This window comes from Ambystoma mexicanum, chromosome 2p, assembly GCF_040938575.1.
Source record: "Ambystoma mexicanum isolate Mex_15411 chromosome 2p, UKY_AmexF1_1, whole genome shotgun sequence".
Lineage (NCBI taxonomy): Eukaryota > Metazoa > Chordata > Amphibia > Caudata > Ambystomatidae > Ambystoma > Ambystoma mexicanum.
The window spans coordinates 1,445,620,770-1,445,646,072 of NC_090923.1; the positions used below are offsets into that span (position 1 = coordinate 1,445,620,770).

General features: G+C 48.2%; 1 protein-coding gene across 3 annotated transcripts in view; it reads right to left on the reverse strand.

Moving 5' to 3' along the window:
- Positions 1 to 15,345: 15,345 nt before the first annotated feature.
- TMUB1 (transmembrane and ubiquitin like domain containing 1) overlaps positions 15,346 to 25,303 on the reverse strand; it is a 198,569-nt gene continuing 188,611 nt past the window's right edge. For all 3 annotated transcript variants that reach the window (XM_069646005.1, XM_069646004.1, XM_069646006.1), the window contains one exon: positions 15,346 to 18,826. In XM_069646005.1, the coding sequence (XP_069502106.1) occupies positions 18,475 to 18,826 (352 nt within the window). In that variant the 3' untranslated portion in view covers positions 15,346 to 18,474. The remainder of the gene's footprint in view (positions 18,827 to 25,303) is intronic.

Consider the following 25,303-nt stretch of genomic DNA (forward strand, 5'->3'; position numbering starts at 1 on the left):
CTGGATGACTACCAACCATCTCATCCTCAACCCTGGTAAAACCGAAATCCTACTCTGCGGGAAAACATCCCTCATTCCGCAACCTATCCCTTGTCCCAAATCCCTAGGACAGGCACCAGCACCCTCAAACGTGGTTAAAAACCTTGGCTGTGAATTCGACTCAGATCTATCCCTCTTCAAACCCACTACCAATGTATACAAAACAGTTTTTCTCCATTTACGTATCCTCAGGCAGATTTTCCCCTACCTCACCTATCCCTAATGCTTCTCGCCCATCAACTCCATCATCCTCTCCCGCCTTGATTATGAAAATTCCCTATATCTAGGAGACCCTGCATCCCAACTATGGAAACTCCAAAGAATCCAAAATGCAGCAGCACGCCTCCTCATCAACCTTCCCGCCAGAGAACACATCAGCCCTACCCTGAAAGTCCTCCACTGGCTCATTATTGCTTGACGCACCCCCTTTAAAGCAATGTCTATCACCCATTGCGCAATCCACAATACTGGCCCTGAATACCTATGAAACAAAACTGTCCATTACCAACTGTCCAGGAACCTCAGATCATGCAATGCATTTCGCCTAGTGATCCCACCGCACAGCTCCATAAGACTCAGAAGCTCCTCCTTCTCTGTCCAAGCACCAATCATCTGGAATTCCATTCCCCTACACATTCGCAACATCGAAAACCACCTGAAATTCAGGAAGGCCCTTAAAACCTGGCTTTTTCCAACTCTCTCCTAAGCCACTACGCCCCGCGAATACTCCACTAATATTCTCTGCTTTCGATCATAACTCAGGGGCCGGCATCTCTCGCAGCGGTTATCACCTGACACACAACCACTCTCCGCTCAACCACACAGCCTGCTGTCTAGAATCTCCAGGTAAGCTAGCAGCTTTCGTTGTTGCTTTCCTGATCCACCAGAATCACACCCACAACAATCCAACCCTACAAGCACCCGAGCTAAGCCAGCAGCCTTTGCTTTGGCTACACTCGCACCACACTCACCGCAAAACCCTGCCCACTGGTCCACATGAGAGAACTATGAGATAAGTACCCTTTCTAGAAGACGCACTTCATTAACTACTCACTGCCCCTGTTAACCTGCTACACTCACCCTGGGAAACCCCCACCACTAGCAACCCCCCTCCACACTCCTATTCCCCAAGCTAGTTCCAACAAGCCCCCGATGGCTCTCCCCCAACTTAACTCCCACTGATACTTACTACATAACAGGCTGCAACCTATGACTTTTCATGCCCAGGCCCCACCACCTACACGAATCGAGAGTTAGCCCCCCCTGTGTATTTGTCTAATTGAGACCCGCCAGCACCACGAAATGGGGGTCGTCTGCCGACCATAGAGGATTCTCGGTCTAGGCTCAGCCTCCCCTGGCTCATTTTATGATGAAACGTACTGCAAGGGGCGACCTGAGACCCCTACTCAATGAGTCTCTACTTAGCCCTCTGCTCAATTTGCATAGTTAGTGCAGGCTCTACCTTGCTTAGCCTTGTACCCAAATGCATGGTCAGGCGTAGACCTCTTCTCCCACTGTGCAGAACTCTCGAATCTAGCTGTGCGTGGCCTCGTTCTCAAATTGCACTGTTGGTGTGGGCCGCTGTCCCACTATACAGGGGCCCACGATTCTACGGTACGTATATCTCACACCACTAGCGTCGACATAGCAACCATGCATGATAGAATACGCCTACGTCTAAGCACATCCGGCCTAGTGCACACATAGCCGTCTAGACAAACTCCTGACGTACCTCAACACCTCTATTCATTAGCATGCAGCGAACACCACCTGAAAGAAACTGGTATAGCTGACCCACATACAACTCTCTCAACAATAGCCATCTATCTCTAGCCCTCAACAGCACCCACCCATGTGTCTGATCTCTCTATGGCTGCTTAGTCAAGCCTTGCCAGCCACCCAAGTCCTAGAACGGCAACATGCACACACGTAACCCCTAAACTGACCCCTAGAATTCTCCAATGACAACTACGGTCACCAAAGGCGTTCAACCAAGGAAAAAGCGCATTAAGGCCACACAAGTGGGGAAAGAGCAATATATAAATAACAATACAATACAATATAATATAGATCCATCTGAGGGTGGAAAGCTTGGCATGTGTAACTCAGTAGTATGCAACATCCTATCCAACGAGCAGTGGTAACTTTTGAAGCCTCCGGGCTAAGATTTGCCACAGTAAAGGACAAAACCTGGTCTGATGGCCTAAACTCCTTAATTCGATCATGGTAGAATTTCAGAGCTCAACAAATGCCCAGATTGTGCAGTGTCCTTTCTTCCTCCAATGACCAATTAGTAAAGAACACTGGCAAGGAGATCTCTTGATTAATGCGAAAATTTAAAAAATCTTAGGCAGAGAGAAGGGATGCGACAAAACACCACCATGTCCCTGTGTGAAAAGTAGTGAATTGGTAAACTGTGGACAGAGCCTGCAACTCTCTAACCCTTCAAGCTGAGATGACCCTGTTGGTTCAGGTATGCCAGAGGTCTAGGGGTTACTACGAGAATACCCGTTCAGCTCCCTGTGCCCAACAACCCTCCCCAAGTATGCAAACAGAGGACTCAGCCAAGGGCAAGTTAGAACTGTTTATTTCACAAACCAACAGGGATCAAAAACAGGATATTCAAAAATTCCCTGAATATCTGCTCCCGAGCCTGCGTCAGCCCATTTTATTGCCTCCTTGCATCAAAACATGGGTCTTTCCCCAAAAAACCTACGGGTCCCTCTGGTTGGGCGATTGGAGTGGTATCCCTTATGATAGCACCCATACATCTTATTGATTGGCCCTCGGCTGGCCTGCCCCTTCCTCAGAGCTATTACATTGTTGCAGGGTTGCAGGATTACCATTGGCCATTGCCCTCTGCCATCCACCCCTGGATTTCTGTTCCCTGATTGGCTGGAGCTGATCTCCCAGGCCTGGGACCCCAGCTCTGTTCGCAGTGCTCTGTGTACCTTCTCAAGGTGATGAAAAGGACTATGTGCTCTCAATATAACTGTTAATAGTACCACTTTTGCCTGTGAGAGTGCCCTCAGCGTTGCAATGTTAACGATTCCCATTGCAATGTTAACGTATCTATGTTTCACTTCATGTCTGTGTTGCTGAGAATCCCTAGTCTTCCCACTGCAGGTGAATGACCATTGTCTAGCTCGGCTCGGCTGCCTGACGTGATGAGGACCACGAAATCGAGCTCTTCTGGTCTGCAATTTAGGAGGATTTATTAAGTTTTTCTGCAGATGGCCCCTTGTTGCTTTAGGTTTGGAATGTGCGGTTTGTGTCTGCCCTTGGCTGTGTACCCTGGCTTGCTGTTCTGTGCAGCCTGGTTCTACATTCCCTCGTCTGTCGTTTTGCGGCTCGTGGCCTCATGTAATCCTCATTATACTTATACTATGATTTCTACATCTCTATACCGTGCTATGTTTCCCATAAATTAATCGTGTTTGGTCCTTCGAGGTTCCTTACATGATCCTGTAGTTCCATAGGGTTAGTTGCAATAAGCATCTGCAGCAAGCTTGCTCTGTATCTCTTCGTTTACATAGCGTTCAGCGTCTCTGCACTTGGGTAATGAGAAAAATAATAAAAGCTTTTGACAGTATGCATATGTATCTGTCCTTCTACAGAGCTGCGCAAGCATGTTCTTTGTGTGTTCACGTGTGTATTTCGGTAACTTTGTGCATGGCTGTGAGTGTACTTCGTGACTGACGTGGCCATGTCGTGGTGTCACTAATGATGTCAGCACATTGGTTTCTCTGCATTAGTCAACGTCATCCATAGAGGCATTTGGGTCCATGACAAGTGTTGAGGCACCTGTGTCCAAAAACACATTAACTCAATAAGGTTTAAATGGTTGTCTAAGAGGGTATCTGTCTACATATGTGCTTGTCACTGGCCCTCCTGGGGGCTGTCCGAATAGTGAGTTGCTTCATGCATTTTTAACTCTTCGGCCATCATATTCATGGGTGCAAGGAGGGGCATTCCAGGGACCCTCTCTCTTCAACCGAGAGAAGCAGTCTTCCTTGCAACCACATTCCAGTAGTCCATTGATACCATAGGCTCAAAGGTTTTGTAAGCCAATACAGAGAGAACTACAGTGAGGTCCCAGGAGGGACAGGGCCCCACACTAACAGAAACAGACACTGGACAGCCCATTCCACGTTCTTGTCAGTCCCCACCACCAACTGGTAGGTACTGCAAGATTCTACTGACACTCCCGAAGATGCCAGATCTGAGATGAATCTAAAGAACTGTGTACAAGCCGCATGACAGAGGGGCTCAACCGCCTCTCAAGCCACGAATGGCAAAATATGTCAGTTTACTCTTGCACAGGGCCCTCAAAGATAGCCAGCAAGCAGCCTTAATAACCTGCAAGTTTCCCCGGGACAACCCCATATGTTTCAGGGTCACTTCTTCTGGAACCATGCTGACAACTGAGGAAATTGAAGGGAGGTGGTGCCAAATCCTCTTGCCTCTAGAGACAGATGTCTAACCCTCGAGCAAGCTTGACCAGAGAGAACCGAGTGAGACTCCTTAAGTCCAAAAACCCCAAAAACTGGTTGTCAACATAGGTGCCACCAGAATTATCGAGCAAGGCCAGACTCCATGAAAGGGAATGCATAAAGGAACATCTTGTTTCAAGGAATCACCAGACCATCTCCTATTGCATTCCTGTGCCTCAGGGTCAGAAAGGCATCCACCAGAGGAAAACCCTAACTTACAGATGTGGTTCATGAACTCTTTGCATCAAATTTCCACTTGTTGACTGTGACCGCCAGCCTGCTGAGACCATCCAATTCAAGATTCTGCTCTACTTGAAGGTGGAGAGCTCGAACATGAATGTTCTATTCGATAGCCCACCCCCAAAGCTCCACTGCCAAAGCCACGAGGTGGGGAGACCTGGTACCGCCCTACTTTTTCAAATTAAACATTTTGACTGTATTTTCCATGAGAATCTAAAAAACAACAATATTTGATGATGAGCAGAGAGGCTTTCAAGGAATTGAAAAAGCCTGTAGTTCCATGAAGTTGATACAGAGTAAGCACTGGTCTGAATCCCATAAATCGTGCACTTGCAGGTCATCTAGTCACTCCCCAGCCCACCAAGGATGAATCCCTGGTTATAGCCCAGCAGGTGAGAAGGTCCTAGAGCGCGATTCCTCTCGCAAGATTGTTGAGGACAGTCCACCCCCTAAGATCTGGATGCAAGGAGGGGGAATTTGTAACACCACTGAATAATAATAAGATGCTTGAGATCAAACTGATGGTGGGTCTGCGTCATTTTAAGCCTTGTGTGGGCCATGCACAAAACAAAAGCGGTCATGAGACCCAATAGTCTCTGGAACCACCAAACAGAATTACTGTTATTTATTTATTGTTCACTTGTTAGGCTTATACAGGAAGGAAATACTGTTTCAAAGCACCCACAGGGCAACAGGGAGGGGATAGGGGATGATAGACAATGTAATTACAACAATGATTACATAATTAAATACAACAAAATAAGAAGAGACAATAGGGAGGGGAAGACAAACCTACTATGCCTTGTGTGTTCAGAACATGCAAGCGCAGAGGGGAGAGGAGTATGGGATAGGTGCTGTGGTGCTCATGGAGAGCAGCAGGCGAAGTGCTATGAAGAAAGGTAAGGGGCAACCTCCAGTGGTGGAGGGTGAGCCGAGGCAAGTGCAGAGGATAGACAACAGCTGGGATGATGAGTTGTAGAGGTCAGGGTCCTGGGGATGCAAAAGGGCCCTGCACACCAGTTAAGCTACTGTGCGATTAGCAGTGAAGAAAGGGGAGGAAGAGGTAAAGAAGAAGGTCTTCAGGCTTTTCCGGAACTTAAGAAGGTCCTGCTCAAGTCTAGGAGGGAAGGGGAGGCTTTAAAGAAGGGAGCCCGCTGAGGAAAGCAATCAACCACTTGCTCTCGGTTTAGCAAACCGCTTCACAGGCATGGAGTTGGTGCCAGAGGAACGCAGGTGTCTAGAGAGGGAGTATTTGGTCAGAATGAGTTGCAGATAGTGTGGTACCCGACCCCAGGCAGTCTTGTGGATGATGCAGAGAGATTTGAATTTAATCCGTGCTGCGATCGCCAGCCAGTGAAGACTCTGTAGGGCAGGAGGGATGCGTTCCCCGGGCTTGAGGCCAAGGATAAGTCTTGCTGCCCTATTCTGGGTTAGCAGGAGGGGTTGCAGAGGGGACCAAGGTGGAGGCTATTGCAATAGTCAAGCCTAGAGAGAACCAGAGCCCAGGTAACATCGAGTCTCTGTGGGAAGGTGAGGAAAGGTAGAATTCCTTTCAGAACAAAAAGCTTAAAGTGGGACTTCTTGGCAATGTCCTGAGTAGGAGGGACGAAGGGGAGAGAGAGAGGAGTCGAAGAGGACTCAGAGGTATCTGGCTTCCGAGATGGGAGTGGGGGGTGAGCCCATGGAGGAAGGCCAGAGTGAAGGGAAGAAGTCAGGTGCCAGGATCCCAATAGGGGGGATCTCCATTTTGCTGCCATTGAGGCAAAGATCATTAGAAGTACACCAGGCCCGGATGGCTAAGAGGCAGTCGGGATGAAGGAGGGTGCAAGGGTGTCTGTCGGAAGTTTGAAGAAGAGTTGTGCGTCGTCAGCATAGCACTGCAAGTTGGAGGAGGAAATGAGGCAAGCTACCAGATTAAGGTAGATGTTAAAGAGTCAAGGCGAAATAATGTAGCACTGGGGGACGCCACAGGTGGAGGAGGAAGTAGGGGAGGAGAAAGTGCCCAGTATGACTTTGGAAGAGCAGTCAATTAGGAGGGAAGTTAGCCAGTCCAGTGCCAGCTTCAAGATACCAAGGGTGTCATGGAGCCTTTTTATGAGAATACAGTGGTTAACTGTCAAATGCAGAAGAGAGATCAAGGAGGATGAGGACAGCAGGGGAGTTGGAATCAAGTGATGCAAGCAGTTATTCGTGGGTGTTCAAAAGAGCAGTTTCCGTACCTCTGGCTGCTCGGAAACCAGACTGATGGTTGTGAAGACCGCCAACAAGTTCAGTGTGGGAGTTAAGTTGGGGGAGAGCCAATTTCTCAAGCAGTTACCCTAGGAAAGGGGTGATGGAGATGGGGCGATAGTTAGCCAGAAAGGAAGGGTCTGCTGACGTTTTTTAAGGAGGGAGCGCACAATGGAGTGCTTGAGGGAGGATGGAAAAGAACCAGTAGCAAAGGAGTGGTTACAAAAATCAGCAAGAGCAGGGGCGAGAGGAAATGTTGTCCTTGATGGTTCTGGATGAGCAAGGGGAACCTGTTTGGAAGAGACCTTCATGTAGTTGACAACTCTGGCGACTTCTTCTGGAGAGACAGAGGCGAAGGAGGAAAAGGAGGAAGGAATTGCCACTAGATTGGTGATAGGTGGTGTTAGTTTCCACTAATTGGAGTCCATAGGACTCCATGGGGATTTCGGCAGAATGCCTGCCATCAGTAATTCTGCTGAAATTGCCAATTTTTGGTGGTAAAGTGTTGAGATTTACCTCCAACTTTTTGCTGGCAGTGAATCCTCCACTTCAACGCGTACCTTGTAGTATGGCATTGCAGTATTGTGGCACTAACTGAGTTACCACTCAGTTACTGCCGATTTTTACTGCATCACCATACTCCTATTGAGCCACAATGTCCTGCATCATCCCCTCCATCACAAATTCCAACACAAGTGAACAACCCAAACAAACCAGATCAAAATCAGCCTCTGAACCAGCATTAATGAGGACTTTGCCACGTTTGAGCGACTAAGTCAAAACAGCAGGACCAACAGGAGATGGAGTGGAGACTCCACCTCCAACAGGCTGAGGGCCCTGACAAGCAAAGCATCGAGGTTGGGGCAAATGTGGATTCACCCCTGTCTGAGTAAAGCCATCACCGATGACATTTTGTTAAAACTCTGGGGGCCACTTTGAGACCGAAGGGCAGGACAATGTATTGAAACTTTTGCCTTCCAAGGGAGAAGTGTACAAATCTCCTGTGCAGTTCGTAGATGGGCATGTGCATGCAGGCATTCTTCAGATCAACAGCACATACTCAACCTCCCTGACAGAGCACAGACCAGATCTGCGACTGCGAGATAATCTTGAACAGTACCAAAGGCAAGAAGGGGTTGAAGAAAGGCAAATCCAGAATGGTGTGCTGGCCCCCTGGTCGTTTTTCAACACCATAAACAGGCTGGAAAAAAAAAAAAACTACCTCTCTCTGGATGGATGGGAAGAACCAACTCCGCTGTCTTGATGTCCAGTAGCTACACAACATTGGAAGCTAAAAGGAGCCCCTGGGCTGCAGCAGGGGTTGCCATGAGGGAAGGTAAGGGGGAAGAGGGATGGAATACCCCCAGTTGGTCACTGAAGAGACCCAAGGGTCAAAGGAAACCACACACCATTACACTAGATGGAAGGAAATCCTCTCTGCCACCGGCATTCAATTAGGGGGAATAAGCCTGTCATTGCTTTGGCTTAGGTTCAGATGAGAGGGAGGAAGAAGAACCATGAAAGAACCCCCTGGAGTTGGAGCACTGCTGATTTTTCCTCAGCTGAGAAGAATAACCCAATTAAGTTATTCAATGCACCCCTCCCACAGAAAAATGCGACATGCCCCCTGACAATATTTTTGTGGTGCAGAAAGATTTGAAAGGCGGTTTGACAAATACGCCAAAGACATGGCCATTTGTGTAATGGCCTCTTTCTGCAGTTCCTCATCTGTGGAGGAATGAAACAGATCAGTTCCCTTGAAAGGAAGATCCATGATTTTGTCCAACCTTTCCAATACAAGCTTTGTGGCTCATGGGAAGGCCTTCCTCTTCAAATCCATCACTACTGCCATCCGCCTAGCTGACATGTCCATGTGGTTGGCTGCAGGCTGCAAAAGGCCCTGCGCAACATGTTTGGCCACAGCGAGACTCCTCCCCGTCAGCCAGGAGGAACCTGTCAAAATCAGCAAGCTCTCTCCTCAGTCTCTGGTTGCAGTCACAAACAAGGCTGACCTATTAGCTTGTCTGAGCTGCAAGTCCAAGTTCTGATATGCTTACCAGCGAAAGGTAACAAGGAGCGAATTATCGTCCATCCCCAAAACTGAGGCCACATATAAACTGGCTGCAGACAGACTTGAGCACGGCTGCAGCAACCACGAAAGAGGGCTGAGAGTGAGCAGCGAGGTATGCCATCTCCAATGGAAGGGGGCGATACCCCAGTTCAATCCACCCGTTGACCTCCATGCCAGTGAAGCTTGAGCCGCATTTTAAGGGCCTTCAATATGACATACTTCTGTAAGGAAAAGCCGGATATATCACTTATACACGCATAAAGCACCCATGTCTCACCCAGGGACTCTCCAGGATGGGAATGTCAAGGATTTCAAGCAGCCCCATTACCAGCTTGTGGAATGCCTTTCCTGAAGAAGGGAGTTCTTCCTCCAGCACATCACCCCTGTCCCTCAAGTTTGAACAGTCAGAGGGGTGGCGAGAGGGAAGGGCTTGCAGGTGAGGGGACACCAGATGCAGTCTCAGAGTGGGGCTTTGGCAGTAAAGGTGGTCGTTGCAGTGCTGGAGCCAACAAAACCAGTGGAGGAAAAAGCCCCAAAGTGCTCAGTGGGAACAACAGTGCCCCTGGTGTTTGGAAGCCGACATAGCCTCTACATTTATGAAGTAACATAAATGAACAGATTGAAACAAAGTGACCCATCCATGACACAGTTGTTCATTGCAGTGTACACTCCCAAAAGGGAACGAGATGAAACGCTCCTTCAAACCCAGACTTTAAAGAACCACCTTTCCTTGAACAATACAGTGATCCGAAAGACTGCAGGACTCACTACTTTCATTACCAAAAAGTCTCAGTCTCGGCCTCTCCGGTCATCACTGCCACTCCAGCTAGTGAGTAGATACTTGGAGCAACCCACTTCCCACTACTCTAGGGGTCCACAAAGATGCCCTGACGAGGGCGATTTGATTTTTCATCTTGATTGCCGAAACAGGTCATATCACAGTACTCTATGAAGAATTCAGCAATACCCCCAACCACTTGATGCCACAACACGTTGGCAGACCCCATTCTAGAAAAATGGACTCCAGAAATGGAAGAACAATAGATGCAAGAATGAAACAATAGATGCAAGACATCTGCAGTGATACAAATGAAAAATAAAAAATAACTGAAAAATACACATAGTGAATCGTAGAAATAGAATAGACATAGCTCCTGATGGTTTATCTCACTATTTGATTGGAATAAGGAATTACGCCCCTAATCAGATATGAACATAATGGTAGAACCAGATGAGTGAATGAATTTGGTGATATTTTAACTAGCTGCCCTACAACACTAGGATTCAGGGGGTACTCACCACGCCAGCGAATGTGGAAATGGCATAGGTGCGGCGAGCGCAGCCGGGTCTTTAGGCCTCTGTTGCTGTAGCTTTAAAGCACCAATCAAGTCGCAGGGGTGGTGGGGGAGGAGGGGAAAGGGGAAGCAGGAAGGGAAGCGGGCTGACGGGGACCCAGGTGCCGAGTGCGCTTCACATGCTTTCCCCTCCCCCTTCGCCACCCCCCCCCCGCACCACCCCCGCAACTTGATTGGTGCTTTAAAGCTACATTAACAGAGGCCTAAAGACCCAGCTGTGCTCGCCACACCCGCGCCATTTCCACAATCCCTGGCATGGCGAGTACACCCTGACCCCCAGTGTTGTAGGGCAGCTAATTAAAATATTTTAAGTGCTTTGAAAAGCATGTGAAGCGCACTCGGCGCCTGGGTCCCTGGCAGCCAGCTTCCCTTCCTGCTTCCCCTTTCCCCGCACCAACCCCGCGACCAGATTGGTGAAGTACGCCCTCATAAGGGAAAACCCAGGGCAGCCCTCTGCCCAGCAGTCCTTGCGGCTAAAAGCCCCAAAGCAAAGGGAAGCTTCAACAGAGATGGCTCCAGGTTGTGTCTGCAGGTGTCAGCAGGGGAAGCCAGTGGCCATCCATCAACCAGCAGAGACAAACAAGGTAGAGTGGCTAGGGTGGGGAGTAGAGCAATCACTCTACTCTTGAAGCTCTGCCACATAACAGACCTACAAACATTGACCAGTACTGTGATTATTAGCTTATGCCTTCGAAGACAGTACTGTGATTATTATCTGGTGCCTTCAAAGAAAGTACTGTGATTATTAGCTTGTGGATCCTGAGGTAGTGCTGTGATTATTAGCTTGTGCCTTCTAAGATAGTAGTTTGATTATTCGACTACACCACACCCTTAGAGATTTCACCATACTGAGTTGAATCCTACTTAGAAAGCACCGCAATAGAATAGTGCTGTGATTGTTAGCCTGCACCTTTTAGGATAGTACTGTGATTATTAGCTTGAACATTCTAAAATAGTATTGTGATCATTAGCCTGTGCCTTCTAAGATAGTACTCTCTCCCACTACACAGGAGTCTCAAACCTAGCTGCGTTTAGTCTTATACTCAAATCTAGCTGTATTTAGTCTTGTAATCACTTGGCACTGTCAGGTGTAGGCCTCTCTCCCACTATACAGGACTCTCAAATATACCTCAAGCAAATTTGTTGAGACCAACTTGATCCACATCTATAAGGGGTCCACACTGTGATAGCATTGTGATTGCTGGCCTGCCCTGCACTGCAATAGTATCGCATTTACCAGCCTGCCCTACACTGTGATAATATTGCAATTGCGGGCCTGCTTTGCACTGTGATAGTGTTGGGATTGCTAGCCTGCGTCGCACTGGAGCAAATTTTGTTAAGACTAACTTGACCCACATCTCGAGGGGACCACACTGTGATAGTATTGTATCAACCCGCCACAAATACCTCAGAGGACAACATTGATAGCTACCTGAACTGAGTCCTAGACCACCCGATAAGCGAATGCCCAGTATCCCCCAAACCTCCTAGACAGTGCACCCGTAGGAGACACACCAAACCCACCAATGGAAGAACAGACAGCCCCCGAAAGCACCCAAGCTTAACAACATTAGAGGGAAAACCAGTACTGCTCTAGCACAAGACATTTCAGTCGACCACTTGACGTGTTATCTCTGCACTAAGAACCAAAATGCCCCGAAGCAGGAATGGGGGCCGAGAAAGAGAACAAGATCAAGCAACAACATACATGGATACACCAGCAGTAAAAGCCTCAAATGCAGGAAACACCCCACCAAAAACCAATAGCATCAGAACAAACTGAAAGAGAGAAATCCTCATCTTACACCATACCTCGTGACAACCCGAGAACCTGGATACCCCAACGACACAGAGAACACGAGACAAGCAAAGAATTGCCCTAGAAAGCCAGAAAAAAAGACGGGAGCACCCAAAAAGAGTTGGGGTAAGACTCCAACCCCCTCACCCCATACATCACAAGAACAGAAGGGCACCATCAACACTTACAACACACCAGACAAGACGAAGAAGTACAAGTAACCAACAACCCAACCATTAACCTAACAGACCGATTCAATGAATAAGTCTTCGCTGATCTTCGACCAATCGGCATCAGTAGAGAAGCCCTGCTATTGAACAGCTAAACTATCAATCTAGCAGACCACTTCAATGAAGATGCAGCCTTCGCTGATCCTTATCCAATCAACCTCAATACAGAAGCACCATGACCGAACAGCAGCAAACCAAAACAAGGGACAACTAATAAGCAAAACCACACCAAAAGGATCCACTGCAATTTAATCAATGCAAGAACAATGTCCAAACATGCCACTGAAATATATGATCTATGTGACAGAGGTAACGACATCCTATTTGTAACTGAAACATGGCTAAACGACAACTACAAGATCACCATCAACAACTGCCTGCAAACTTCAAATGCGTCCAAGCAAACGAAAAACCAAAAGAGGGTGGGCTGGGAGGAGGTGCGGTGGGGTTGGGGGGGGGGGGGGGTCGGTGACTGGCAATCATCCACAAGGAACACCTGGCTATCAAATTGGAAAACTCACTAAACATCGATAAATGTGAATCCTTAATCCTACGCCTAACAGTAACCCACAAAACAAACCTGAAATTCATACTGATATACAGACCACCAAACTATGATGCAGCCTTCGTAGACGCCTTCACGGAAGCAATCACCACCCTAGCCATCAATCACAATCACCTGACCGTCCTCAGAGATTTCAACACCTGGTTCGATGAAGAAACCACAACCACACAAAAATCTCTAACCAGCCAACTAGCAGCAATGAATCTATAACAACTAGTCAAAGGAGCAACCCACTCGGCAGGGCATAGATTTACAGATCTGTCACTGCCATTAGCTTGCCTCCTTTCTCTAACTGTCCTTCCCAGGTGGAACTTGGGTCCTTTCTCTCCTCTAACACTCTCTCCACTTGTGGCGTCCCTCAGGGATCTAACCTATACCCTTGATTCTTCAACCACACACTGTGGGTAATAATAATCAGCGCTCAGATACCTGAGGGTTCGTAGCGCTATATAAATGCCAAATTATTATTATTATTATTATTAATGTCTACATGGACCCTCTGGACCACAGGATCTCTACCTTCACCTCTAACTTTCAGTGTTATGCAGATGACACGCAGCTCTCTTTCATGCTACGCTCGTCCTCTTCCCCCTCCTTGCTCATTCCTGACTGTGTGCAATTCATTCTTGGTGTGCTGCCAACAATCTCTGCCTCAATGCTAGTAAGACAGATCGTCCTCATTGGGATCCCTGCCCCCGCTTTCCCAATTTCTCACTGGCCGGCCTCCCTTTGCCCTGCGCCCACACCTGCTAGTGAGGCAAAATATCTGAGTGTAATTTCCGATTCTATTCTCACATCTCGGACATCTCGAAAATCCCACTACCAGCTGCACATCTTCAGAAGTATTCTACCTTTTCCCACCTTCGCCCAAAGGCTCAGTCTCCAGAACTCTGGTTCTCTCTAGGCTAGACTACTGCAACAGCCTCATTCTCAATCTTCCTACTTCTACTCTCCGTCCGCTACAACTCATCCAGAACAGAACCGCAACACTTATCCTTGGCCTCAAGCCCAGGGACCGCCTCTCTCCGGTGCTGAAATCCCTCCACTGGCTCCCTGTGGTTGCTAGGATCAAGTTCAAGAGCCTCTGCATAGTCCACAAGGCTTTCTGCGGCTGGGGCCTGCACTACTGACAACACACTCTTCCTAAATACTCTCCTTCTAGAGCCCTCCACTTGTCTTCCCCCCAGTTCTCTGTGGGTGAGCCACTTTTCAAGCAGAGACTTGTGGGTAGATCTTTATCCGTTATCCTCTGCAGGGGCCTCCCTCTGGAACAGCCTCTCTCCGTCTGGAGCCGGAGCTCCTTTAGTTCCAGAAACTCCTCAAGACCTTCCTCTTCTCTTCCTCGTTCTTTCTCCCTCCACCCTGCTAACCTCCTCTCTCTTTCTCTCCTGCCTCACTCCTCTGTCTCTCCCCTAACTCTGTTCAGCTTTTGCTGACTGGCTCACCTCCAGAGCCTCACAGGTCCCAGGCTCCCCCGCCAGTCTTTGCACTTACCTCCGGGCCTCTGCACTATGCTCAGCACTACTGCACTTTCAGCATACGTTCCATGAGAGAGGTAACTTCTCTGTACTTAACCCAGGGCCCTGCGGGACTGGGCGCACGTGTTCCCCCAAGCCCCTCCCCCTTGTACTTCTGTCTGTTCACTTGTATGACCTGAATTTACTAGGCCTAGTGTCTTCATCACCCTTTGTCTCCCTCCCTAATCTGGTTGCGCCTGAAACACTTCATGCACTTGCACTAGGAGAAATGCAGTCAGGCCTAATACGCCAGTTACTTTTTTGATCATGCAGAAACCTCAGGCCCAAGAACGACTACTGTATTCCCTTGCTCCTTTCCCAACTTTAAGCGCTGTGAAGCACTTCGCTTGTGTAAGCGCTGTACAAATAAACAATTACAAAAACACACATACAAGGTTCATGGTAAACCTGTTCAACTAATCAACAACACATTAGAAAAAACATACCAGAACTCTGCTTTAAAGTATACACTGCTAAGTTCTTCGAGCTGAGCTGTGATTTAGGGTGGAGAGCCTGACATGGTAAATATTCTTCACATGTCACGCCCTCCCTTTGCAGATCAGCATAGCTTTGCGTACAGATCTTTCTGAAGAGCCATTGGTGACCCCCTCAAATTTTGGCTGTTATCAATAGGAAACACTCAGATGCAGCCCGATTCCGAACACAAAGCTCCCGCTCCGAATGTAATTAAACTTCCCAACAACAGGTCCATTCCTTTTCTGGCTTCTCTTTCTTACAACACACCTTTAAATCCCAAGACAATCAACCATCACATGACCACCAAAACAAACTGCACAAGACAAGCAGGCACTTCAAACTGGCAGCTTTTTAATAGAACTTCAACAGTGATTTATTAGCAAAGCTGTCCAAAGCCTGCACAGGGCATTCTTTTTGCAGGACAGTCTTTAGCAGCATTACTGGCACAAGCTCTTTGTCCTCTCCAATAGAGTCCATCAAAAGCAGGTTTCATGGACACAAAGGGGAATATGTGTGAATGGGCACACGAGTATAAGCAAACAGGTGAGCACACGAAAACAAGCCAAGGTGCAGCGCAAGTGGCTATAAGCTTGGTCAATCAGAGACAAACAATGAGCTACGAAGGAAGCCAAGTAACTGTCCATTATTGATAAATGTACAGAATACCCTCTAGGGCATGGAAGGCGCCTACAGTAATCCTATACTCACTCTCAGTGTGAGCGCACAGGAAAAATTCTTCTAACCAGCGTTTCCCCATTTCAACTGAAGGACAACTGAATATGCAAATTAAACAGGAGACTCCTTCTTTTAGGAGTCTAATACAGGAATATTTCTATAAATAAGCTATTACTGTACAGCAGGAGTACAGATGGCTTTCGTACAGCTTAGATGCCCCCAAGCTATTACCTTCTCCACACAACAGGAAATCTTTCCAAGCTATACGGAGCAGTTCAATTGACTTGGCCTTTAAACAAAAAAAAAAAAAATTTGGAAGTCGTGTCTCTCTCCAATCTTCCCACAACTCCCCAGTGATATTTAAAGTTTTTTTTTTTGTAGAAGGGATTTCTGGTAATACTTCAAGGCACTTTTTAAAAAACAAGCAATACAGTCTTCCTAGAAACTTGTCTTCAGTGAACTTCCCGCTTTTTACTCCAATTAACAAACTTTAAGAACAGCATAGATAGAGGAAGGCGATCCAAGGCCCAACACACCAGTTGTTGCAGCAAGCTGGATTCAGGAATCCGGCCCATCCATTCATTAGGCCTAGTAATGCTTGGGGTATCCGTACATGGATGTATCACGTGTGCATAGCAACAGCAGCTTAAACCAGTTCTGTCTCCTTCTAAAAAATAAAGCAGTGCCCATTTAATAGAGGCAGCAAAGGAAATCCTTCCCCTTTCTTTAATTTCACTGGGACAGTAAACGCCATGCTGAACCCAGAGCCATCTGCATATGCACTGCCTACAAATCCTCCAATGCACTCACTTAGCGCTACCCGATGGTGATGTAGGCAAAGGCTTCACTCAGCACTATGATGTATCCTTTCTTACTATAGCCACTGCTTTTCTCTCAATCAGTCCACCACGCTCTCCACAAATTACACACAATCACACTTCACCAGGCCTGCATCTAATTCTCCAAATATACCCCTCTGCTCTTTGTGACGACTGTTCATGAATAACCCACATGGAGGCTGGTGTTCCACATATTTCTAGCACCATAGCATTACCCATAATTTTCTCTGATCAGCATTTACAATGATTTCCTTTGTAGCTGGGAGTTCACCCCCTTCCTTTAGCCTGTGCAGCAGGCATATCCCGTGCTACCCTATTTGGCTTCCATGGCCTTTGTGGTCAGTATTTTCCACATGGCCTGTATTGTTCACTGTCCCCTGCAAGGCCAGTGCTCCTGATCCTCAGCATTCAGGAACCCCCCACCCCTTCTAGCGAAACGGCTACACTTCACACTACGTAGACATTGCCATCTTTTTCCCTCCCTATCCAGTGCTCCCACATCCTCTCTTCTGTCTCACCGCTATAGTTGGCGTTTCCCATTCTTCCTTTACTTCAAGGTGGTGTTCTCACGTTCCTCTGCGGCTCATGCCCCCCCACCCTCCTCCCAACGCCAACCTCTGCAGGCGTTTCCCATACTTTTCTCAGTGACCAGCATTTTCCCAGCCTCTAGCATTTTTTCAAAGCCCCTCGATTTGTCCATTTCCATCCTTAATGTGCAGCACATGATTCACAACCAATGTTCCCCAATACCCCCCCCCCCCAACCGTGGGCTATCCCTACTCACCTAGACTTCCTTACTGTCACCTGTGTGGCCAACATACACAAGCCTCTCCTCCAAGGTAGGTGTTCACAACCCTCTCACACCAATGTTCACAATAGGCCCCTTGGCAGAAAATAAAGCCACCATTATTTCCCACACAATGTGCATCTTATCTTGTGTCCTATTCACTATCCCCTTTCTATTCCTCTTATTTATGTCACATGTGCTCTTCAATACCTTCCACTTTTAAAAAGCTCATCACATTCACATTTGTTTTAAATATAGGCAGTGCCAACCTTAGTCTCACCACCAGGGATATTTCTTTAATTCTTGAACTCTTTAATGGTGGTACCCGGGGATGATTCGCACTTCTTCTAGAAGTACACAACTAATGCCGGGGATTGTTAATCTTCCCCTCGTCCCAAAAGCACCCACCTCAGGTAACATCATGCAAGATACTCTGCAACCTTCACTCCATGCCACATGCTTTCCCTTCACATGTCCCCATCATCCCAACACAGTCATCGCACCTTCGCCATTCCTAGACTCACTAGCACTGTTCCCTTTTTAGTCACCACTTCCCACCCATAACCTCTTTAATCATGGGTCTTCCTACATAAGTCTGTACTCTCCATCATTTGCTCAATGACCAGTCCCCCTTTCCCACCACTTCCTCCCAAACATTCTCTACCCACCATTCCCTCCCCAAGTGGTGTTCTATGAGTTAGCACTTCCCACCTCTCCCATGTATAGCCACAACTTGTCAGGTTTCCCTTTGTTTTGTCTAAAATGCTCTTCAGCCACAGCAAGCTTGCTTGCTTTGCCCATAGCACCTGATGGTTTCTTGCCTTGTATTCACTCAAAAGCCCTTCCGGCTCAGTTTCCGATTACGCCTCCAAAATGCAATCCATTTGGATTGTCACAGCCTCAATCTCTACCACCCTTTTGCATCCTTGTACTCTTCATTGCCCCTTTTCATACACTCCATACAGCACATTTAGGTGTTGCTTCGTAACTCCTTGGTCTGACATTCTTATGTGGATTTTCACAGTCCATACCCGGAACACAAATTGGCTGCCTCCTCTGCTCCTTGGTGGGTGGATAGACACACCCAGCTATCCATCTGCAGAGAAATGGAGAGGCTGGGGGCCGGGAGTGCTGCACTTTGCAGCACAAGTCGAAAATGTTATCTGCGATACATGGTGAAGGCCATAAAGCTGAAAAGGATGGTGACACCAGCCAGGCAGACGGTGGCCGTGACAGTGAAGAACTGTCGATACTGGATCTGGAAATACCACAGCAACGCCAGCATCAACACAAACAAAGGTACCATCAGACTGCCAATGTTTAGTGCAGCATTGACCTGTTCGGCAACACGGGCACCAGCTGGCATTTGTGGGGTGGCATGCTGGGAGATGTGACAGTGTAGCACACAATTGTCTGTCAGGTGCAGTGAAGACATGGTCTGCGCATCATCTCGAAGCAGCTGGCCCTGGTAGATCAGACGCACTTGGTGCTCCTGTCCTGGAAAGTAGGTCCTAAGGAAAGAGGGAGAGAAGGGACCATGAAATTAGGGTTGCACTCTACTGAAACCAAGCATGAATTACCAGCTAGAAAGAAGAACACGTGGAAGAAAAGGCGACAGGTGGAGTATGCCAACAAGAGTGGATAATGACTTCCTCTGTAAATAAACTAAAAACATGAGGAAACTTAACAGAACGATAGAAGAAGGAAAGGATAAGAGGAAGAAAGAAGAGAACACAAAAGAGGATTTGAGAGGAGAGGAAAAACTAACCATGGAAAAAATATAGGAGAAATTAGGAAAAGGGGTGAAAAGAGGGAAATGAAACGAACAGTAAAGGGGGGAAAAGTTAGGCAATAAATTACTCACAGACTCAATTATACATAGATTGAAGGGAAACCAGATACGATGAAAGAAGGGAGAGGCAAGGAGAGAAGTTACTGGGGAAGAAATGTAAGATAAGTACGAAGTCAACAGTTTTTGCTTTTATCTAGGTATTGGTTATGCTCAGAATTACTAACAATGTTTACTCTCATACTTAATCAATATGACAATGATATCCTGATATACCATTTACTCTCATCAAGACCCAAAGTTAATTAAGCCATGAGGTTTTGCCATCCAAAGTCCGGGTACACACATCATTGCCAAGTTTTGTCAACAAATGCTCAGGTACTGACAACAATGGAGCACCAGGGCGGGATGCAAGGAGAAAGTTTCTTACCTGTAACTCTGTTTTCCAGCATTGGTATTGTTCATAGATTCACATGCTGTCAATAGTCTTCGTCGTCAGGCTGGGAATCCTCAGTTACTTTTTGATTCCCCTAGCCATGGGCAAGAACAACCAACATTTTGTAGCCCAACACCGCTATGGGTGCTTTTGGTCCCCCACCAATCGGACCTGGAGTAGCCCTAGGCTAGACCCTCTTCTTCCTCTTCCCCCCTTAGATTCTGACCCTCTGTTAATAGATGTCCATAGGGTGCAAGTGGGTTTACCTGGAGGGAGGAAAGAGGGTGCATGTGAATCTATGAAAGATACCAATGCTGGAGAACAAGAGTTACAGGTAAGAAATGTTCCCCTTCTCCATCATTGGACCTTACATCGATTTACATGCTGTGCATAGACTATGTAGCAGTATACAGATACTGGAGTAGCATACAGGTAAGTACCCCATACCTTACAGCAGATCCCTCAAATCTTACCTTATTGGAGTAGGCGCTGTAGGACTGCTATGCCTGTATGCGCTTCTTCGGGATGCTGCTTCTCGAGGCAGTAGTGCCTCGTAAAAGTATGCAGCACTGACCAGGTAGCTGCTTGGCAGATGTCTGTGATTGGGACCCCCGACCACCATGCCGCCGTAGCTGTTGTTGAGTGTGCATGAAGAGAGGCCTGGAGGGGCTTCCCTGCAGACCTGTGACAAAAAACAATGGCCGACGAGATCCACTGCGCTATGCTTTGGTTGGATAGAGCGTTTCCTTTATCCGGCGGGCTATATGCTACGAAGAGTTGCGTTGACTTTCTGAAGGACTGTGTCGTGTCGATGTAGTATTTTAACACTTGTTTGAGGTCGAGCGAGTGCAATGCCACCTCTGCCGGCCACAAAAGCTTGCTAAAGAAAGCTGGCAAGGTTATCGTGGAATTCAAGTCCATGGGGAATTTGGGAATGAACCGCAGGTTCGTCATGAGAAGTACCCTGTACTACTGTAAACACAAGTAGGGCTGCTTAATTGTGAGTCCTTGCAGCTGCGACACCCTTGTAGATGATGTAATAACCACAAGGAAGGTCACTTTCAGGTATCTTAGTGGTGTAGAGGCCATAGATTCAAATGGTTTTCTCATGAGTCCTGAGAGTATGGTGTTGAAGTTCCATTCCGGCGATTTTCGTTTTACTGATTGAAAACTCCTGAAAAGGCCTTTGAGGAAATATTTTATGACCCTGCGTCCATAGAGGGGAAATGCCTCTCTCCCGTACGTGTACCTAGAGATGGCCGCCAAATGCACTTTAATAGAATTGTGGGCAAGGCCCCGTTTGTCCAGGCCCATTACGTATGGTGGCACCTGCTCGGAGCTTCACCTGGAATGGTTTTAGCCTTTCCTGGCGTTCCTTGTGTTGGGTTTCACCCCACCTGCAAAACTGCTTCCACTTCAGGCGGTATGACATGTTGGTGGAGGGGGCTGTCACTACGATTGGTCTACACTCCAGTGATAGGTTTATGCTCCCGAACTCCACAAAGCCAGGAGCCATGCCGTCAGGCGAAGTGATTGGAAGTCGTGGTGTAGAATGTTCCCCCTGCCTTGTGTTATGATGTCTAGTCTATTGCTGAATCGGATGAGTTTGTCCCTGTAGAGGTGGACCCCATTGGAGTACCAGGTCTGGCCAGGCCAGTCTCGCAATGAGGATTACCTTGCAGGCATGCCACTTGATTGTCTGTATTGTCCTGCGCAGGATCAGGAACACATATGCGAAAAGGCCGTCCTATGGAAAAGCAAATAAGTTTCCCATTTAGCCATTTTGGGGCATCCTGCTGGCATACCTGGCACACTTTCTGTTGCAGATCGTGGCGAATAGGGCCACCGTTGGCTGACCCCAGCATTGGAATAGCTAATGCAGCGTCGAGAAGTCAAGCTCCCATTCGTGGTTTTGGGACACTTGCCTGCTGAGGTTGATCGCGGTCTGATTCTGTATCCCCGGAAGGTGGAATGCCCAAACGATTATCCCGTGCGTAATGGCCCAGTGCCAGGTCAGTTGAGCTTACTTGGACTTTGTTCCTACTTGCTTTTGCAGATAACACATTGTGGTGGTGTTGTCTGTGAGGACTTTGACTGACCGGTTCTTACGTATTGGGAGGAAGGCGTGAGCGCCCACCAAACTGCTCTGATTTTGAGCACATTTATGCGCAAGGATGTTTCACAGGGCGTCCACAGTACCCTGACGTCTAGCCGATCCACGTTAGCGCCCCACCCCTGGAGGGAGGTGCCAGTTATTAGTTTTGTTGGGTGTTGGATCCTGAAATGTTTTCCCCTTTAGACATTGGTGTTGCTTGCCCACCATTGAAGCAGCGAGCATAATGTGAGTTGGATACGCACTTTGTCCCCCCATGATCCGGTGAGCTGGGACCAGTTCGCTGTCAAGAACTCTTGTAGCACTCTCCTATGGAGTCTGCAGTGCAGAACTGGTGGTATGCAAGACTTCATCGTCCCGAGCAGTTGAATGCTTTGTTGCACGGTTCTTACTTTGTTTGGCGTGAACATCTTCAGCAGGGACGGATGTACCCTGGGTTCCTGGGTGGAGAATCCTGCATACAGGCCTCCTGGATGGCCATAAGAAGGATTTCTTGAAATTGATGGCGATGCCACACGTTTGCAATAGACTCACTATCGCTGATAGAAGACAGTGCTCCCTTCCTGGATGGCGCGTGCACCAGGCAGTCGTCTAAATAAGGATAGACATGGTCTCCCTTTTTGCGCAGGCTGGCTGCCACTGGCATGAAGCACTTCGTGAAGGTACGCAGTGCTGACTTCAGGCCGAATGGAAGGACCTTGAATTGGTAGGGCGACTTTCCAACCATACACCTCCTTAGGTCTAGAATGGGCTTCCATTTTCCATCTGGTTGGTGGATGATGAAATACCGGGAGTATACTCCCTTTCCCCTTGGGTTCCTGGGGTCTTTTTCTATGGCCCTTTTTTGCAGCACAAGCTGCACTTCTTGTAGGAGTGCAGTCTTCTGCACCTGCGGTTGGTGGTTTGGAGGTATGGGACGGGGTGTTTGTTTGAACTCTAGTAGGTGCCCGTATAATACCACAAGCAGCACCCATTTGTCTTTGTTATTTCTCTCACTGTTCAGTCTGTCCCTGCGTCCCCTCTGGGATCCGGAGGGCTGCTTACAGTGCTGATTTTCTCTATAGTCTTGATTTTTGGTAGCCCTGGTAAGCTCTCTTGTACCCTGGAGTATTGACATTCCTTGTTGGATGAGGACGTAGATCTCCTGCCGGCTGCCCGTCTGAACTAGCAAAACGGCTGACTGTTCTACAGGGATGTTAATGGCCTGACTGCCAGTGTCTATTTTAATGGTTTTTAGAGCTTCATCGATAGTGGGTCAGAAAAGCTCATCCCCCCTCAAAGGGCATGTCACCACTTTATGGTGGACATCTGGCCAGAAATCTGTACATTGGAGCCACGCCAGTCTCTTCAGGACCACCCCATTGGCAACCTGTTTAAAACCTGTTTCCGCCAGGTCCACTGCCATGTTGATCCCCAGGTTGGAGGACTCTTCCCCCTTCCTTTAGGATCGCCTCCTGGGAAATGCTCCAGGACTGGAGCAAGCTTATGCCACATCTCTCTATCATATCTGGCTATGATGGCTAGGGAGTTTGCAATTGGAGCCACAACAGTAAAAGCTGCCAAGACATTTTTTCCAAAAGCGTCCTATTTTCGTGCCTCATTGTCCAGGTGTATTGCGCATTTTTGCTTCCTGGATTTGGCTTACTGCCGCCAAGACCACAAACTCGAGAGATGGCTGAGAAGTAAGACATTTTGGTGCATCTTCCGGTGGGTTGTGCTTTTTATCGAGGCAGCCTTCCATCGCTGGAATTGGGAATGGCCGTTTCATTGTTTTCAGTCCTTCTTGCCAGACGTGGTCAAGGATGGGAATTGCGACCACTGCCTTTCTCCCATTACCCATATGGTCAAATAAAAAGCATTCATTCGCATCTTCAGAAGCGAGCAGGCCGAACTATTTGCACGTCTTCATGACCGTAGAATGGATCCCTGTGATGTCGAGAGGAGGGGGGGGGCGGGGGGAGAGACGGTTTTGCGGATTCCTTGTTCTGGGGACATTCTTGCAGGGAATGTGTGTCCCAATCGTCGTTACCGCCTCAGTGAGTGGGATAAAGAAAATGTGGTATTGCAGTGTTTGTCTGCATCCATATCTGTTAGTTCTGCTTCCCCCTGCAAGAACCTACCGGTGGTGAGACGGTACGACTCCTTTTGCGTGATGGGGAGGTTAGCATCGGTGATGTACACCTGCCCCTGCATATCAGTTTAAGAGTGGGGGATACTGGCGGGACGGAGAAAACAATCTGGATTGTGACTGTCATCTGGAGGACCTTGCTGATCTTCCCAGCGATGTAGACCTGGGTCTGGGAGGAGATTGCTCTGGTAACGCTTGTTGAGGCGGTTGCAAAGTCGCATCACTGACCTCATCAGAGCTGCATCAAGCCGAGTGATGACCTTCTGCAGAGAAGAGAGTACCTGCATCAATAATAGAGCCTGTGGGTTGGTTAACAGTGCCCTCACTTCCCTTTGATGGAGGGTGGGCCGCGTAGGCAGTGCTGGACCTGCATCTTCCTGTGGCTGTCCAGCTGGTAAGGTCTCCTTCCTGAAGAGGGCTCCCCGGCATTGGTGGCCTAGCTGGTGTCTCCTTTTGTATTACAACCGACTGTTCCAAGTCATCAGTCTGCTGATGCTGTATTTTGAAGTATATGTCGACCTCGTACTGTAATATCTCCTCTGGCATTACATCGGAGTACTGGGTAGGGGAGATCTGGCCGATGTGTTGCGGTTGTGTGGGCTAGTCTGGCTGAGGAGGCTGCAACTCTTGAACTGAAGAAGCTTTTGGCTTTCCGTCAACTGTGTCGATGACAGGCCTTCTTTGCTTGGTTTCTTGGGGCCCAAGGGTGTCTCAATCCCTGCTGCCGAGGTTGTAGGCCTGAGTGATTGGACTGCGTTTGTGCTGTCTTTTTCCATGGGTTTCTTCGTCGACAAGTCTAATTTATAATGAGTCGTAGACGCTAGTTATGTGGAGTGTGGTCGACGACCTGGAATTTTGGAGCGGATTGGACGCAAATTTGCGGAGTGTGGTCGATGAGCTGGACTTGTGTAGTCTCGTCAACGAGGTAGTCTTATGTGGGGCATCGAAGGACTAAGGCGCCGGATGTTTCATGGTCGTTGCAGTCGATGGGCAGACCTTACGTGACTTTTGCCGCTACTTCTCTTTGGTCGCGGTTGAGAGCTTATGCGCCTTGACGGCTTTTGCTTGCATCTACGGCCGTGGTGGCTGTGACTAGCCCCGGGGGTTTTGGGTGTCCCTTGTGCTCTCCCCCTCTTGACTCAGTGGCCTTGACCCTCTCCCACTGACCTTGATTTATGTTTGTGCTTTCGTTTTTCTGTCGTCCTGCCGCCTTCCTCCCCGATGACGACTGGCGACTGGTCCAGGCGACAACGGCCTCTCCGGCCCCTTTGGTCTTTTCTTGCTCGCTATCGAAGGCTTGTAGCCGTGGGCGATCTTGTGCTTGGTCTTCTTCACTGGCCTCTCTTATGACCTGGCCCTTTCCCTCGTTTCCCCATAGGAGCGGCCCTTGTGGTCGATTTGACGTCGGAGTGGCTCTTAGGGTAGTTCCCATCATTGAGCCAGCAGACCAGCCTTCTGTTTCTATCTTTGCGAGTCTTGGAACTAAGACTGTGCAGATTTCAATGGTTTGGTGTGAGTACAG